This window comes from Prionailurus bengalensis, chromosome B2 (genome assembly GCF_016509475.1).
Source record: "Prionailurus bengalensis isolate Pbe53 chromosome B2, Fcat_Pben_1.1_paternal_pri, whole genome shotgun sequence".
Lineage (NCBI taxonomy): Eukaryota > Metazoa > Chordata > Mammalia > Carnivora > Felidae > Prionailurus > Prionailurus bengalensis.
The window spans coordinates 124,787,075-124,803,167 of record NC_057349.1 but is presented as its reverse complement, the minus strand read 5'-3'; the positions used below and the strand labels follow the sequence as shown (position 1 = coordinate 124,803,167).

The 16,093-nt window shown below is 45.0% G+C and overlaps 1 protein-coding gene across 2 annotated transcripts in view; it reads right to left on the bottom strand.

The window, feature by feature from the left end:
- Positions 1–16,093, bottom strand: part of ARFGEF3 (ARFGEF family member 3) — a 187,922-nt gene that overhangs the window by 58,026 nt on the left and 113,803 nt on the right. For both annotated transcript variants that reach the window (XM_043592445.1, XM_043592446.1), the window contains 2 exons: positions 4,346–4,512; positions 2,878–3,043 (listed from right to left, as the gene is read on the bottom strand). In XM_043592445.1, the coding sequence (XP_043448380.1) occupies positions 2,878–3,043; positions 4,346–4,512 (333 nt within the window). The remainder of the gene's footprint in view (positions 1–2,877; positions 3,044–4,345; positions 4,513–16,093) is intronic.

Genomic DNA, 16,093 nt, shown 5'->3' with positions numbered 1-16,093 from the left:
TCCCCCTCACATTTTATGTACTTATATTTGCATATTAAAAATGGTGCATTCCTGGGGCGCCTGGGTGGCGCAGTCGGTTAAGCGTCCGACTTCAGCCAGGTCACGATCTCGCGGTCCGGGAGTTCGAGCCCCGCGTCGGGCTCTGGGCTGATGGCTCAGAGCCTGGAGCCTGTTTCCGATTCTGTGTCTCCCTCTCTCTCTGCCCCTCCCCTGTTCACGCTCTGTCTCTCTCTGTCCCCAAAATAAATAAATGTTGAAAAAAAAAATTAAAAAAAAAATGGTGCATTCCAATAATTAAAATCATACAAAGAAAAAAATGGCGCTTGATTAAACCGCATTTTACAGCCTGCAGAGTGCCTTAGACCAACTTAGGCTTTATTGGTCACCCCCAACCAGCTTCTTCCTTCACCAACATGCAAGTTCTTTTCCTTCCCCGCCAGCCAGACAAGCAGAGGGAAGACGAGGGGTGGTGTTCCTGAGCAACATATCTCTTTGAAAAAAGTTGCTAAGATAGGTTTTAAAATTTCTCACCACAAGAAAAAAAAAAAAAAACAAAACGTGACCATGTAAGGTGACTGACATTAACTAAACTTAGTGAGGTGATCATTTTGCAATGTACACATATATCAAATCATCATTTTGTGCACGTTGGGCTAATATAATGTTATATGTCAATTATTTCTCAACAAAAATTGGGGAACCAAGGCAGGGAGAAATCTCAATGACTGCTCAAGTCGGAACAGGCCAGTTTCACTGAAATGAATTTGACCCAGAGTCAAATGGTCTTATGACATTACCCCAAAATTTCCAGTTACGAAAGTTATGTTTCCTATATGCTAGGTAGAGGGCTAATGGATTCAAGTAATACAAAGTTTATTTGAGTGCTAAAATTCCTCGGTTCTAGACAACACTTTTATATGACATCAGGAACGGCCACAGTTAGTACAACGTCGATGGTAAGATCGTGGCTATTGCTTTTAGCTGCACAGGATGAAAAGATCCGATGGAAGTTTCCAAGCTCCAGGTTAACTACTGCTCAAATTCACTTGCCATCTCATACTGGGAATTTGCTACAAAGAATCACAGAACTTTATTTTGTAGAATTCTGTGTGAAAAAGCCTATGTTTTTCTCTCATTTTCTAGCTAGAGTTAGAGAGCTCTCCCGTGGATGTGGCCCACTGAGCTTATAGTTCCGTGACAAAGGGGTGGCTGAGTCACAGCAATGACTGATGAGTGTGGCTACTGTGAGCGACCTGTTGTTTGTTCATTTTTATGACTGCTGAATGACTCCTTTTGTTAAGGTCCAGGTAAGAGTCACAGAGATTAATTTTGGCAGAAACTACGGTATTTGAAAATTAAAGCTGGCACATTTAGGATCCTTATCCAGGTTCCAAGGCGCTTTAAGCGCTGGGCAGTACTTTCAATCCCTATTGGACGCACTTGGCAAAGACAGGTGGAAACGAAGCACGGCTTACAGGCAACTGAGTAAATGTCCCACACGTGTATGCATTCCTAGATTTGGAATGGATGTAAGTGTGACCATGGTTAACCAAATGCAACTTGGTCACCTGTGCAGTGACCCGGATCCCCAAAGTTTGGGACCTAAGCCTCGCTTCTCTCAGTCACATCCTAGTTCGAGAACTAGGACTCCAAACACCTGCCAATGGCCGAGACTCTGCTGGCTGTGGACAGACTATGTGTCTTGACTCCCTGCCTGGTTCCTAAATAGCACCTCACCCCACATTCCTCATTGTTGGGTTCTGCTTGTCAGCAGTCTACTCTGCCTCCTTTGTAAGAGCCCCCCAGTACTAACCAAAGGTAATATAACGTTCACTTTGGACAACAGAAACGGCAGGGAAGGCACAGAGCCATGCCCCACACATCGTGTTAGCCAGAGCCAGGAGATGATTCAGATCAGAAACCAGTCTGGGAACTCAGCTCAAACATAAGATGAGCCTGGAGATCTAATATATGAAGGCTACTGATGACAAGTCTTGAGTCCTCCCTGGTCTTTACCTGACATCATGGTGAAGCCATGAAAAGCCAGGAATGACTGTGTTTGCCCACCCCCCGCCTCCCAAATTCCTTCTTGACCACATCCCATACCGCTCTCTATGCTCTCATATAAAAAATCTTTTTCTTTTTGAGAGAGAGAGAGACAGAGAGACAGAGAGAGTGCGAGTAGGGGAGAGACAGGGAGAAGACGAGAGAGAGAATCCCAAACCAGTCCTATGCTCAGTGCGGAGCCCATCGTGGAGCTCGATCTCACGACGGTGAGATCACGACTTGAGCCGCGATCAAAAGTCGGATGCCCAACTGAGCCACCCAGGTGCCCCACGTGAAATTTCTAATGGACAGGGTTTTTAAAACTCAGGGCACTGAAGACAAAGAGGCTGGACAACTGTTTGGCATTATTTTTAACTCTTGTGCAGCTGGGAAGGGAAGAGAGGACCTCCGACACGGATAGGAAATGGGAAGGGAGCCAAGTTGAAAGTCAAGCGTTTTAACGTGTCTGGCAGCTCAGGAGCACTGAAGGATTAGGGTCACCTCCTAGCACGTGAGAGCTTCCAGGAACAATTCTGGGCTTCATGCCCAGAAAGCACTTCATATCCCTAGCAGAGGCCTGTAGCTCTCCCCTGACAGACGTGGGTGCTAAGTAGTCCTCATCTGAGGGGGCACAGTGAGTCCTCCAGGGTCCCGCGTGAAAAATGGACGGAACATTCCTGTGAGGTGGCTTCGTGACACCTCCCTGGCACCGTCACCAGCTGCCAGGGGCGGGGGGTTTGCCGGGGCTGTTTCAAGGCTGCTTCTCTGAAAGGGGCTCTCGGGCACTCTCTCCCCGCTGAGTGCCACACGGCTGCCTGAGGAGCCACTGACCGGTCAGCATGGTGATGAGGGGAAGGCTGTTATCCTCTGGGCTGCCCCAGTAGCCAGCTTCTCCGAGCATGTTCCTGTCGAGCACCTGATGGTAGAGTTCCTCGATCCAGGCCTGGGAGAAAACCATCAGCACCCCGCTGGTCTGCACCTGCTTCATGAACTCCTTCTGCAGAGAGGACCACACGAGAAGGTGACCAGATAGGACCCCCCCGCAAACGAACAGGCCCCTCCTCTGCCTCTTTCTCTCACTGGGGCCTTACCTGAGTCGAGGCTTCGAGGAACAACAAAACCTGTTGATTGGGAGTGCGGGGGTGGGGGGTGGCAAGGGAAAGGGGAACCAAAATGGAGAAGTCCCAAACTTCATGAAGTTCCTTTTACTTATGATATCTTAAAAACAATTTTTTTAACGTTTAGTTATTTTTGAGAGAGAGAGCGTGAGCAGGGGAGAGGCAGAGAGAGAGGGAGGCACAGAATCCGAAGCAGGCTCCGGGCTCCGAGCTGTCAGCACAGAGCCCGACGTGGGGTTCGAACTCATGAACCTGGAGGTCACGACCTGAGCGGAAGTCGGACGCTTAATTGACTGAGCCATCCAGGCGCCCTACTTATGACATCTAAGAAACCCACATAAGGATAAAGAACGCTGCGCTTCCTGTCTTTACTCTTTGATGTGTGGGGGGATTAGAAACAGCACAGAAAAAGGAACGCAGCGACTCCCTCTCACTGCCCCAACCGCCGCAGAGATGGAGTGTGTCCCCTGAAACAGCACGTGCGCCTCAAGAGATACTTGACCTACACCCACGAAGCTGCCAGTTCCCCTCGGGAGTTTATAATTTATCAAGCGAACCAATGATTGCGGATTCCCTTCCAGCAGCTCTGTGGACTGAGGCTCGTGAACTGGGATCGGGGCTATACCATGGGGTGGCTCGCTCCGGCGGGGGAGCCAAGCACAGCGTAATCACCATCGTGCTCACTCCACAGCTCCCAGCAGGTGCTTTGTCACCGACAGCTACTAAGCTTAGCTCTAGGTCACAAGTAGGTCCGGGTACCTTCCGGAGGACAACGAAGAGGTTTCGCGACACAGCAAGCCTTGCTTTTCGGGAAAGGGGGCCATGCCCTGTACGTTGTCTGATGCTACTGAACATTCGGATCACCTGTTTTGGAAGGTGGCTTACACTTGAGTGTGTGCAGCAATGCCACCGGCTGACATTACTAGGCCACTGGCAGGCGGCTGCTTCTAGGGACTGGGGGCCCTTCTCTCTCTGGAGCAAGGTGGGTAGCTGTGTGCCCCGCAGCACGATGCAAACTGCACCTTCACCCCCTCCCCCCCTCCACACAGCCCCGCAGGGACTGCCCAGTCCAGAGTAGCAGGGGACATCCCTGCTATCCCTCCCAGGGATCCCTCCCAGGACAGCGATGCTCGGATTTGCAGCCACTTCTGGCCAGGTCCGAGCGGAGACCACGCACTCACTATCATGCCCGGTGCCAGGGTGGGCCGCTTCCGGTAGTAGTCGCCGTGGGAGAGCTTCAGGTTGAGCAGCAGGGCGCAGTGCGCGGCCGTGTACAGGCTGTCAGCGTTCATCAGCATCTGCAAGCTGAGGCTGCCGCTCCCATCGAATCCGGGAGAGTGCATCATGCCTGTGGGAGAGAGTCAAGAAACCTTTGGGGTTGCGAGCAAGGCACCTGGCAAGACCGGCCTGTGGACAGCCGTGGGCCAACCCTAGCAACAGGAACAGGCACCTTGTAGGACGCTCCCGGAAAGAAACTAGAGCCAGCCAGGGGTATCGTGAGGGCCGGACACACGCCTTAGCCTGGTGGGGAGGGGCATGCACTCTGGAGGGAACCTACTGGGCAAATCTTGAGGAGTTACCCACCAAATACTTCCGTAAAACCACTCAGACCCCCTAAGTCTCAGCTTCTTCACCGACGAATGGGCAGAATAATCGACTGCATCCGTCTCTTGCTCAGAGTCTCTAACGACTTCCCATCACAATACAAATAAAATCTGGACTCCCCCTCCTCTCTCCTCAGTCCCCACAGCCACCCGGACCAGCGCTGCTCCTAGACCAACACCGAGACTGGGCCTGCCTCAGGGCCTTTGCATTTGCTCTTGCCACACTCCCCAGAATGATTTCTCAGGATCTCTGGAGGATGTGCTCCCTTCTTTCAGGTTCCTGCTCAAGCATCAGCTTTACAGAGACCTTCCCTTTCAATTCCATCTAAGAGGGCCTCCCCAATACTACCACCCCTGCAATATTCCTCCTCCCCACTCTGCATTGTTTTCATTGCCTCCATGTCATTTATTCTACCCAGCATTATATTAACATGTATTTATTGTCTGCGGTCACTACTATTATCTACTTTTACATAAGATCTATGAGAGGGTGGGGCTTTGTTCGTTTCGTCCCCTACAGAATCCCCAGTGCCTGGAGAAATGCCTGGTACAAAGAAGACCCTTGAAAAATATTTGCTCAATGAATAAAAATGAATGGACACATTTGTTATGAGAACTAGATGTGATAAGGCACGTAAAACGCTTAATGCAGTAACTGATGCATACTTTTCTAAAAGCAACAATGTTCCTCAAAAAGCAAAACCAGAATTACCACATGACCCAGTAATTACACTCTCTGGTAGGCAGCATGCTCAAAAGAATTACAAACAGGAATTTGAGCAGACACTTGTACGCCAATTTCACTGCAGCATGATTCACAATTGCCCAAAGACAGAGCCAACTGAAGAGTCCGTCGACAGATGAATGGATAAACGAAATATGGTAGATACGGACCACGGAGTTCTAATGCATGCTACACCATGGATGAACCCTGCAAACTTGCTAAATAAAATGAGCCAGGCACAAAATGACAAATGTAAGGTCCATGTAAATGAGGTACAGGCAAGAACAGGCAAATTTATGGAGACAGTAGATTAGATGTGACCACAGGCTGGGGAAGAAGACTTTCTCTTTGGGATGATTAAAAAAAAAAAAGTTCTGGGGTGCCTGGGTGGCGCAGTCGGTTAAGCGTCCGACTTCAGCCAGGTCACGATCTCGCGGTCCGTGAGTTCGAGCCCCGCGTCGGGCTCTGGGCTGATGGCTCGGAGCCTGGAGCCTGTTTCCGATTCTGTGTCTCCCTCTCTCTCTGCCCCTCCCCCGTTCATGCTCTGTCTCTCTCTGTCCCAAAAATAAATAAACGTTGAAAAAAAAAAAGTTCTGAAAACAGTGGTGATGGTTTTACAACATTGTGGATACAGTGAGTGCCATTGAACCGCACACATAAAAATGGTGAAAATGGCAAATTGTAAGTTATATATATATTTTTTATCACAATTAAATAATAATGTAATATACCAAAACCGTTGAACTGTGCCCTCTAAATGGGTGAATTGTAGGTTATATGAATTTTATCTAAATAAATTTTATTTTACTCAATCTTTTAAATGAGGAAACAGAGTTTCAAAAATATATGTAAATGAAGAGCTATTGGTTTTTCCCTCATTTTTTCTAAACATCGTTTTATGTTTAATAAGGTTTTCATTTTGAAGGGCTCCTTGTGCTTTATACAAATTAACTGAAAGAAAACAAACAAACAAACAAACAACTATATCCCCTGCTTTAAAGATGGGCTCACTCATAGGCACCTAGGTGGCTCAGTTGGTTAAGTGTCCAGCTTTGGCTCAGGTCATGATCTCATGGTTCACAAGTTTGAGCCCCACCTGCGCTGACAGTGAGGAGCCTGCTTGGAATTCTCTCTCTCTCCCTCTCTCTCCCTTTCTCCCTGCCCCTCCCCAGCTCATGCTCTCTATCAAAATAAATAAATAAACTTAAAAAAAATGTGCCTCATTCTTCTCAAAGCTAGAACAAACAATCCTAAAATTTGTATGGAACCACAAAAGACCCCAAAGAGCCAAAGTTATGTTGAAAAAGAAAACCAAAGCAGGAGGCATCACGATCTCAGACTTTAGCCTCTACTACAAAGCTGTAATCATCAAGACAGTATGGTATTCGCACAAAAACAGACACATAGACCAATGGAATAGAATAGAGACCCCAGAATTGGACCCACAAATGTATGGCCAACTAATCTTTGACAAAGCAGGAAAGAGTATCCAATGGAATAAAGACAGTCTCTTTAGCAAATGGTGCTGGGAGAACTGGCCAGCAACATGCAGAAGAATGAAACTGGACCACCTTCCCATACCATACACAAAAATAAACTCAAAATGGATGAAAGACTTGAATGTGAGACAGGTAACTATCGAAACCCTAGAGGAGGAAGCAGGCAACAACCTCTTGGACCTCAGCCATAGCAATTTCTTGCTTGACACGTCTCCAAAGGCAAGGGAATTAAAAGCAAAAATGAACTATTGGGATCTCATCAAGATAAAAAACTTCTGCACTGCAAAGGAAACAATCAACAAAACTAAAAGGCAACCAATGGAATGGGAAAAGATATTTGCAAATGACATATCAGATAAAGGGTTAGTATCCAAAATCTATGAAGAACTTACCAAACTCAACACCCAGAAAACAAATAACCCAGTGAAGAAATGGGCAGAAGACATGAATAGACACTTTTCCAAACAAGACATCCAGATGGCCAACAGACACATGAAAAGTTGCTCAACATCACTCATCATCAGAGAAATATAAATCAAAATCACAATGAGATACCACCTCACACCACAGTGGCTAAAATTAACAATTCAGGAAACAACAGATGCTGGCGAGGATGTGGAGAAATGGGAACCCTCCTGCACTGTTGGTGGAAAGCAAACTGGTGCAGCTGCTCTGAAAAACAGTATTTAATTTAAAAAATGAAAAGTAGAACCACCCTACGACACAGCAACAGCACTACTAGGAATTTACCCAAGGGCTACAGCAATGCTGATGCATAGGGGCACATGTACCCCAATGCTTATAGCAGCACTTTCAACAATAGCCAAATTATAGAAAGAGCCTAAATGTCCATCAACTGATGAATGGATAAAGAAGATGTGGTTTATAAATACAATGGAATACTACTTGGCAATGAGAAAGAATGAAATCTTGCCATTTGCAGCAACGTGGACAGAACTGGAGGGTATGATGCTAAATGAAGTAAGTCAGTCAGAGAAAGACAGGTATCAAATATTTTCACTTATATGTGGAACCTGACAAATTTAACAGAAGACATGGGGGAAGGGAAGGGGGAAAAACAGTTACAAACAGAGAGGGAAGGAGGCAAACCATAAGAGACTCTTAAATACAGAGAACAAACTGAAGGCTGAGTGGGGAGGGAGGCGGAGGAGAGGGGAAGATGGGTGATGGGCATTGAGGAGGGCACTTGTTGGGATGAGTACCGGGTATTGGATGTAAGTGATGAATCATGGGAATACGCCCCCCAAAACCAAGAGCACACTGTATACACTGTATGTTAGCCAACTTGACAATAAATTATTTTTAAAAAAAAGTGCCTCTTCTATGAAATGTAATAGTTTTCAAAACTAACAAGTACATTGGAAACATAAATTTGTAACTGGAATGGTTACTTCTATCCTTGTGAATTTCTTAATGAATATGCTAGCAAGAGGATATGGACCAGAAGAGGCTTTTAAAGTTGAAAAATCTTCAAGACCTTTGCTTATTTGAGAACTGTATAAACACTTTTTTGTTCGGAGTAGGTATGTGTGTTCTTCCAATAAAACTACTTTATGCAAATGTTAGGCATCACCTCTTCCTTCCTTTAAGAGTTTTGCAGCTGCCGTAAGAGATTTTTTACTGAGGGCACTTTGTGATCAGAGGCAGAGGTGAATTTATACAAGAAGGGTTGAGAGCAAGATTTAAAAATGACATCCTTGGTCAGGATACGAACACTGTGTTCCTGCCCCTGATGGTCCAGAGGAAGACTCCATACTCTTAAGCTCCTGGTGATCTTGGTTCTAGTCTCTGGTAAATTGAAAGCAGGATTCAGTGTTGCTGGGTGTTCAACTATTCTGGATAGAAATGAACATTCGAGTTTTTCAGGAAAACAGAATTTGCAAGTGGCTCTGATCTTGGGCACGAGTAATAATTTCTTTAAAAAACTTAAAACCAACTACTCTACACCTCGGAATATGTCTTGGAAAACCCAGTACACGTTCAGATGCTGAAAAGGAAGAAGGCAGCTGACGCGTCTGCTGACCCAGAGACGCAAGTCATTAGCGGAGGGGTGACAATGTCCCGGAGGGCACTGCTAACGGGTAGGCGGAGTTCTGAAATAATCTGTCAGGCCTGTTAGAAACAATCCGTTGGCACTGCCCTCTCTCTCTCGAGGTTGGCTAAATTTCTTTTTTTTTTTTTTTTTTTTCAACATTTATTTTTGGGACAGAGAGAGACAGAGCATGAACGGGGGAGGGGCAGAGAGAGAGGGAGACACAGAATCGGAAACAGGCTCCAGGCTCTGAGCCATCAGCCCAGAGCCTGACGCGGGGCTCGAACTCACAGACCGCGAGATCGTGACCTGGCTGAAGTCGGATGCTTAACCGACTGCGCCACCCAGGCGCCCCAAGGTTGGCTAAATTTCTTACATTACACGGAGCTGGCAAATTCGAGAATAAAACAAAAGGATGTATTATCTATCAGTCATTTTCTTACCGTACCAAATACAGTTCACTGGTGATGTTAAGAAGGAACATAACACAATGGCCATTACTTTATTAAGTGATTTCTAATTTTTAGAACAAGTCTCTTCTCATACATTATTTCATTTGACATATAAAGTATGTAGCAATTGCCTCCCGTTATTTTACCAGTAAGGAAAGTGCCTCAGAAATACTAAAGGAATTTACCTGAAGTTATATAGCTAGAAACTGGCAGAAGGCTTTTGGTTACAAACTCCAGGCACTTTGCACTATGCCATGCCGTACTTGCTTCCAATGTCGTGAAGAGACTCCACTCTATCATGTCCCTCTTTAATAGATACTTTATTTTACATTCATCCTGACTGGGTTCATTGAAGTGTTCTAAATTTGGAGTGACAAACTATAGGAACTATGACCTTTACCACGTTCTGGCCACTTGCTTTTTCCAGTGTTCTGTGACATTCTCTCCCTCTATAATTAAGATGTTCTTTACTGTCAGGAACAGGAGGGTGGGTCACCTGCTTGATTGGTTACCAGCAAAAAACTGGATACAAGATTAGCAGAAGTGACCTTGAAATAGCTCCTCCATGTCTTAGACAATTTAATGTGCCTTTTCAAATACAAATTAGATACTTATGCAAAACATTTAACAGAACAGAAAAATTTAAAAAATAAGAAGAATAGTCCCTGCTTCTCCCAAGTCCCAGTGATACCCATCCCAGATCATACTACATACATTGTAATGAAACTTGGTATTTTCTTAGTATTATACGTGAGACATCTCTTGATGTGAGCACTTCTAGATCTGCCTCACTCTTTTCAAATAACTGGGCATATAGCACTGCATGTTTGGAGTATGATTTATTTAAGTAATGCTCTATTGGTAGACATTTATGTAGTTTCAATTACGAAAATAGCTGAAATGATGTAATAGCTTTTAGCACTTATGCAAGTGTATCTGTGGGCTAAGTACCCTAAAGCAGAATAAAGACATACATTAGGTTTGATAGCTATAGCCCAGGTATCTTCCAAGTAGTTTTATACCAAATGTTCTTCCTACCAATGGTGCATAAGAATAATGTTGTACCCACTCAGCAATACTGGGCATTATCAATTTTCTAAACCTTTATAATGATGTTATGTGATTTTTGGTTGCATTTCTATACACTAATAACAAAGTAGCAGAAAGAGAAATTAAGAGAACAATTCCATTTATAACTGTCCCCCCAAAGAACGAAATACCCAGAAATAAACTAATCAAGGAAGTGAAAGACCTATACTATGAAACCTATAAAACATTGATAAAAGAAACTGAAGACGACACAAATAAACGGAAAGATATCCTGTGCTCATGGGCTGGAGGCATTAATATTGTTAAAATGTCCCTACTACCCAAAGCGATCTCTATCAAAATACTAACAGCACTTTTCACAGAACTAGAATAATCCTAAAATTTGCATGGAACCTGAAAAGATCCCCAAATATCCAAAGCAATCTTCAGAAAGGTATCACAGTCTCAGATTTCAAGATACACTACAAAGCTGTAGTAATCGAAACACTATGCTACTGGCACAGAAATACACACATAGGTCAGTAGAACAGAATGGAGAGCCCAGAAATAAACCCATGCTTATATAGTCAATTAATCTGCAACAAATGAGGCAGGAGTATACAATGGGGAAAAGACAGTCTCTTCAGTAAATGGTGCTGGGAAAACTAGACAGCTACTTGCAAAATAAAACTGGATCGCTTTCTTATATTATACACAAAAATTAACTCCAAATGGATTGAGGACCTAAATTTGAGACACAAAACCATAAAATGCCTAGAAGAAAAAGAAGCAGTAATCTCTTGGACACTGGCCTTAGCAACATTTTCTAGATATGTCTCCCCACGCAAGGGAAACAAAAACAAAAATAAACTATTGGGACTACACCAGAATAAAAAACTTTTGCCCAGCAAGGGAAACCATCAATAAAACAAAAAAGGCAACGTGCTAAATAGAAGAAGATATTTGCAAGTAATATATCCGACAAGGGGATGAACTCCAAATATATAAAGAACTTACACAACTCAACACCAAAATCCAAATAATCTGATTAAAAATGGACAGAGGGCCTAAACAGACATTTTTCCAAAGAAGGCACACGGATGGCCACCAGACACAAAAAGATGATCCCTATCACTAATCATCAGAGAAATGCAAACCAAAACCATAACAAAATATCATCTTACACCTGTCAGAATTGCTAGAATCAAAAAGACAAGAAATAACAAGTGTTCATGAGGATGTAGAGAAAAAGGAACCCTCATGCACTGTTGGCAGCAATGTAAATTGGTGCAGCTACTGTGGAAAACAGTATGGAGGTCCCTCAAAAAATTAAAAAGGGAACTACCATATGATTTAATAATTCTACCACTGAGTATTTTCCTAAAGGAAATGAAAGGGGTGAAAAACACGCACCCCCATGGTTGCTTACTGTAGCATCACTTATAACAGCCAAGTATGGAAGTGTCCATCCATAGATCAATGGATAAAGAAGATGCGGTGTATACACACACACACACACACACACACACACACACACACTGGATTATTATTCAGCCCTAAGGAGAATGAGATCCTGCCTTTTGTGACAACATGGATGCATCTAGAGGGTATGCTAAGTGAAGTAAGTCAGAGAAAGACAAACACCTTATGATTTCACGGATACGTGGAATCCAAAACGCAAAACACACAAAACGCAGAAACACACTTGTAAACCCAGAGAACAAACTGATGATGGCCGGAGGGAAGGTGTAGGCATACGCAAAACGGGCCAAGGGGAGTGGGAGATACAGCTTCCAGCTACGGAATAAGTCATGGGAATAAAAGCCCCAGCACAGCATAGCCACAGAATGTCGTCAGTGGTACTACAATATGTTGTATGGTGACAACAGGTAGGTACACTTGCCATGAGCACAGTATAATGTATAGATGCGTCCAATCACTAGGTTGTACACCGGTAGCTAGCGTCAATTAAGATAAAAAGATTATGCTATTTTACGTGGTAACATATTTCTTTAATGAAGTCTCTGGTTCTAATTTTTATATAACATTACTGCTTTATTTTCTGATAGAAGTGACGAGAAAAAAAATTTTTTAAGAGGTTTGGAAAAAGGTCCCAACAAGCAAATGAAAATAAAAATAGTCTGTAATTATGCCATTCTGAGATAAGTACTAACATTTGATGTTAATTTTGAATCCTTTTAAAAATTACATTATGACCATTAACCACGTCCTTATGTGTTACTGGAAAGCATCATTTTAAATAGCTACATAATTTCACAAATGGAGGTATCGTAACTCAGTTAGCTTTTCCCTTATTTAGGGGCATTTAGGTTGTTTCTGGTATTTTTGCTGTGAAATACTGCTATCATATACATTTTGATATATAAATCTCTGCTTGAGTTTCTGTTCCCTTAGTATAAGTTCCTGAGATTCTCTCAAGAGCCAATGCGGTGACAGGGTTCCACGGGTGTCTGTCTGTCAGGACTTGGAAAACTGTCACACATTTGCTGGGCTACAGTCTGTGACTGTGCTTTTTTCTTAAAAAAATTTTTTTTTAATGTTTATTTATTATTGAGAGACAGAGAGAGACAGAGCATGATCATGGGAGGGGCAGAGAGAGGAGGAGACACAGAATCCAAAGCAGGCTCCAGGCTCTGAGCTGTCAGCACAGAGCCCGACGTGGGGCTCGAACTCACGAACCGCGAGATCATGACCCGAGCCGAAGTTGGACGCTAAGCCGACTGAGTCATCCAGGAGCCCCTGTGATTGTGCTTTTAATCCCAGCAAATCAACTTCCGAGGGTTCTGTGTTCTCGAACAGTGTCTCCGATTTGCCCATCCACTCAGCTCTCCTCCATTACCCCTCCCGCCCACCCTAGTAGATAGAGTGCGAGAACGGATCTCTGGACCCACACTTTGCAGATTTGTACCCTGGCATCACCACTTCGTAGCTGTGCGCCTTGTTTGACTTATGACTTGACCGCTCTGTGCCTCAGTTTTCTCGCCTATAAAATGAGGAAAATAATACTGCCTATCCTATGGGATTATTATGAGTATTAAATGAATCAATATATGTAAAACCCTTCATCAATGCAGGGCATAAGGGAAGTGCTATGTTCATACTAGCTATTATTATTCTCAAGGATACATAGAAATGCTAAAGAATAACTTCAAGAAAAGACACCAAGATCCAAGATATTTCAGAGGCGATTTCTAGGTGGTATACAATTATGCTTTTTTGTCTTCATATTATTACATTCTCTCGATTTCACATTTCACAAATGCCAGGGTATTGGAGGAAGATTTTGTTAGACTACTTACTCCCTAACCCTGCTTCCAGAATACTTTTCTTCCTCCCCTGACTAAATTTTTTTTTAATGTTTATTCATTTTTTGGGAGGGAGACAAAGAGAGAGAAAGGGAGAGACGGTGCGAGTGGGGGAGGGGCAGAGACAGACAGAGACACGATCCGAAGCAGGCTCCAGGCTCTGAGCTGTCGGGCCCGACGTGGGACTTGAACCCGTGAACCGCGAGATCGTGACCTGAGCCGAAGTCGGACGCTTAACTGACTGAGCCACCCAGGTGCCCTGTTCCTCCCCTTATTAAAGCAAACCAATCAACCAACTCCACCAGTCATCGTGGTAAATGAGGAAACGTTAGGCGAAAGTCACACGTTCACAACGGGTAGGGCAGAGAGACAGGAGAAGCCATCACGGAGCGCACAGGACAGCCTACCTTGGACGTAATTTAGGAGAAACAAGTGGACTCTTTTTCTTAAAGTAAACACTTGAGTTTTCCACTCATTGCAAACAAACCTAATCTTAAGCGACACGGAGGCAGGATAACACATTCACTTGTTCGCTGGAGGTCTTCTTCCTGTATTTTACCTCTCGTGTTCCACAAAGACACTGAGTTCCGTTTGTATCACCATCTCCTGGGCTGTTCAAATCCCAGGGCCCAAAACTGAAGCCGGAAAGAGCATACTTGCCTTCCTGGCTTTGGATCCACAGGGCTCCTTCCGGAGACTGTGGGCCGTTCCAGAAGGCAATGAGAGGAGGGAGGAAGCAGTGGGGCAGAGGAAGGAGACCCTTAAACGGGCAGCGGATGGAGGCCTGTCTGTGGCATTCTGCTGCCTGGCAGTGCCAGAGGGCCTGGGCAGGGCCCCAGAGGAGAACAGACAACAGTGCCCGGCCTTGCCAGAGCAGCCCAGGCCCCACGCCACCTCCCGGGTGCCAAGGAGTCTGTGAAGCAGATAACGGGGGATCCCTGGCCATGTGAGAGGTGAGCGGCCTCCCTGTGAAGATCCCACCTAAGCCCCAGCTTCTGGTTTTACCCTGGAATGGACAGCTGAGGGAGAGCATCAAATGCCCGGCCAGCCAGGCTGGCTGGGGGTGGGGGTGGGGGGGTGGGGGGGTGTGTCTGGAGTCAGACCTGTTGTAATGTAAAGAAACAGATATTTCTTGTATAATGGAGATTCATGATCGCTGTACTATCTTTTATGAAATCGGGTGCTTTATAAATATCAAATCGCTTGCAATGAGCCTCACATGTGGTCACGGTGAATCTCAAGATCGTAACTGGACACTGCTAATCGAAGGAACGGCAATCCCGAAGCCACACGCTCGTGTGCCTCTATTCACTGCTGTGCGAGGCTGGGTCCTGCTGTCTCGTCCCCAAGGAGCCACCTCGCACAGATGCACTCTGTTCTATGCAGGAAGAGGAAGGCGTTTCTGCAGCTGTCCCTGCTCGCGTCCACTAATCATCTTTATAAAACCCATTTTGTCTGAAGGTTTTCGAGCGCCCCCACCGTAGGAAACTAATAGCTTTCAAAGGAAAGGCCCCCTTGAATCATGTGCGATTAAGGGGGGCTCATTTTAACTGTATGTTAGTTGTCTGAGGACAGGAGTCTCGGAGAAATGCCGAGCGAGTCTGATCTCAGCCAGCAGGGCAGACCCTGATAACAGGTCAGGGACAAATGTCCAGTGGGAGTTGTTTGCAAAATAAGGTTTAAAGTTTTTGACGCAAAAGTAAATAATGAGCAAAATATCTGGGTTATCACTCAGGGAGACTGTCTCTTCTCCCCCTCTCCGGTTGTTACTCTCTGAACTTTGCCTTGGGTGGACAAAGGCCATCTGTCCTCTCCCGGGTCCCTGCAGGGTACAGATGTTTCTTTTTTACTAATCTTCCATATTGGAGGTGATGCTCGCGCGAGCACTGGTTCGGTGCGGAAGTGAAGTGGACCCAAGCCAGCATCCGGCAGCTTCGGCTGACCCACAGCGGTGGTCCCTGTGACCCATTAAGCCACAGTGGTCACTGAGGAGAACGAGCTTATTGGTGGGGGGACCACAGAGTGATGGGGCTGTGATTTGGAAAGACCGACCAACTCCTGATTGGTAAAAGCACTGTGGAAGTCACTAGGACTGAAAAGACAAACGACTAAATCAGTTACAGGCCATTACTAAAAATTATATTCGGAAACAATGAAAGGATTTTGAAGTCTGTTTTTGATGTATGGATTCTTATGCGTAAAACTTAAGGTGACAACATATTGGGTCTGATGGGACATTTTC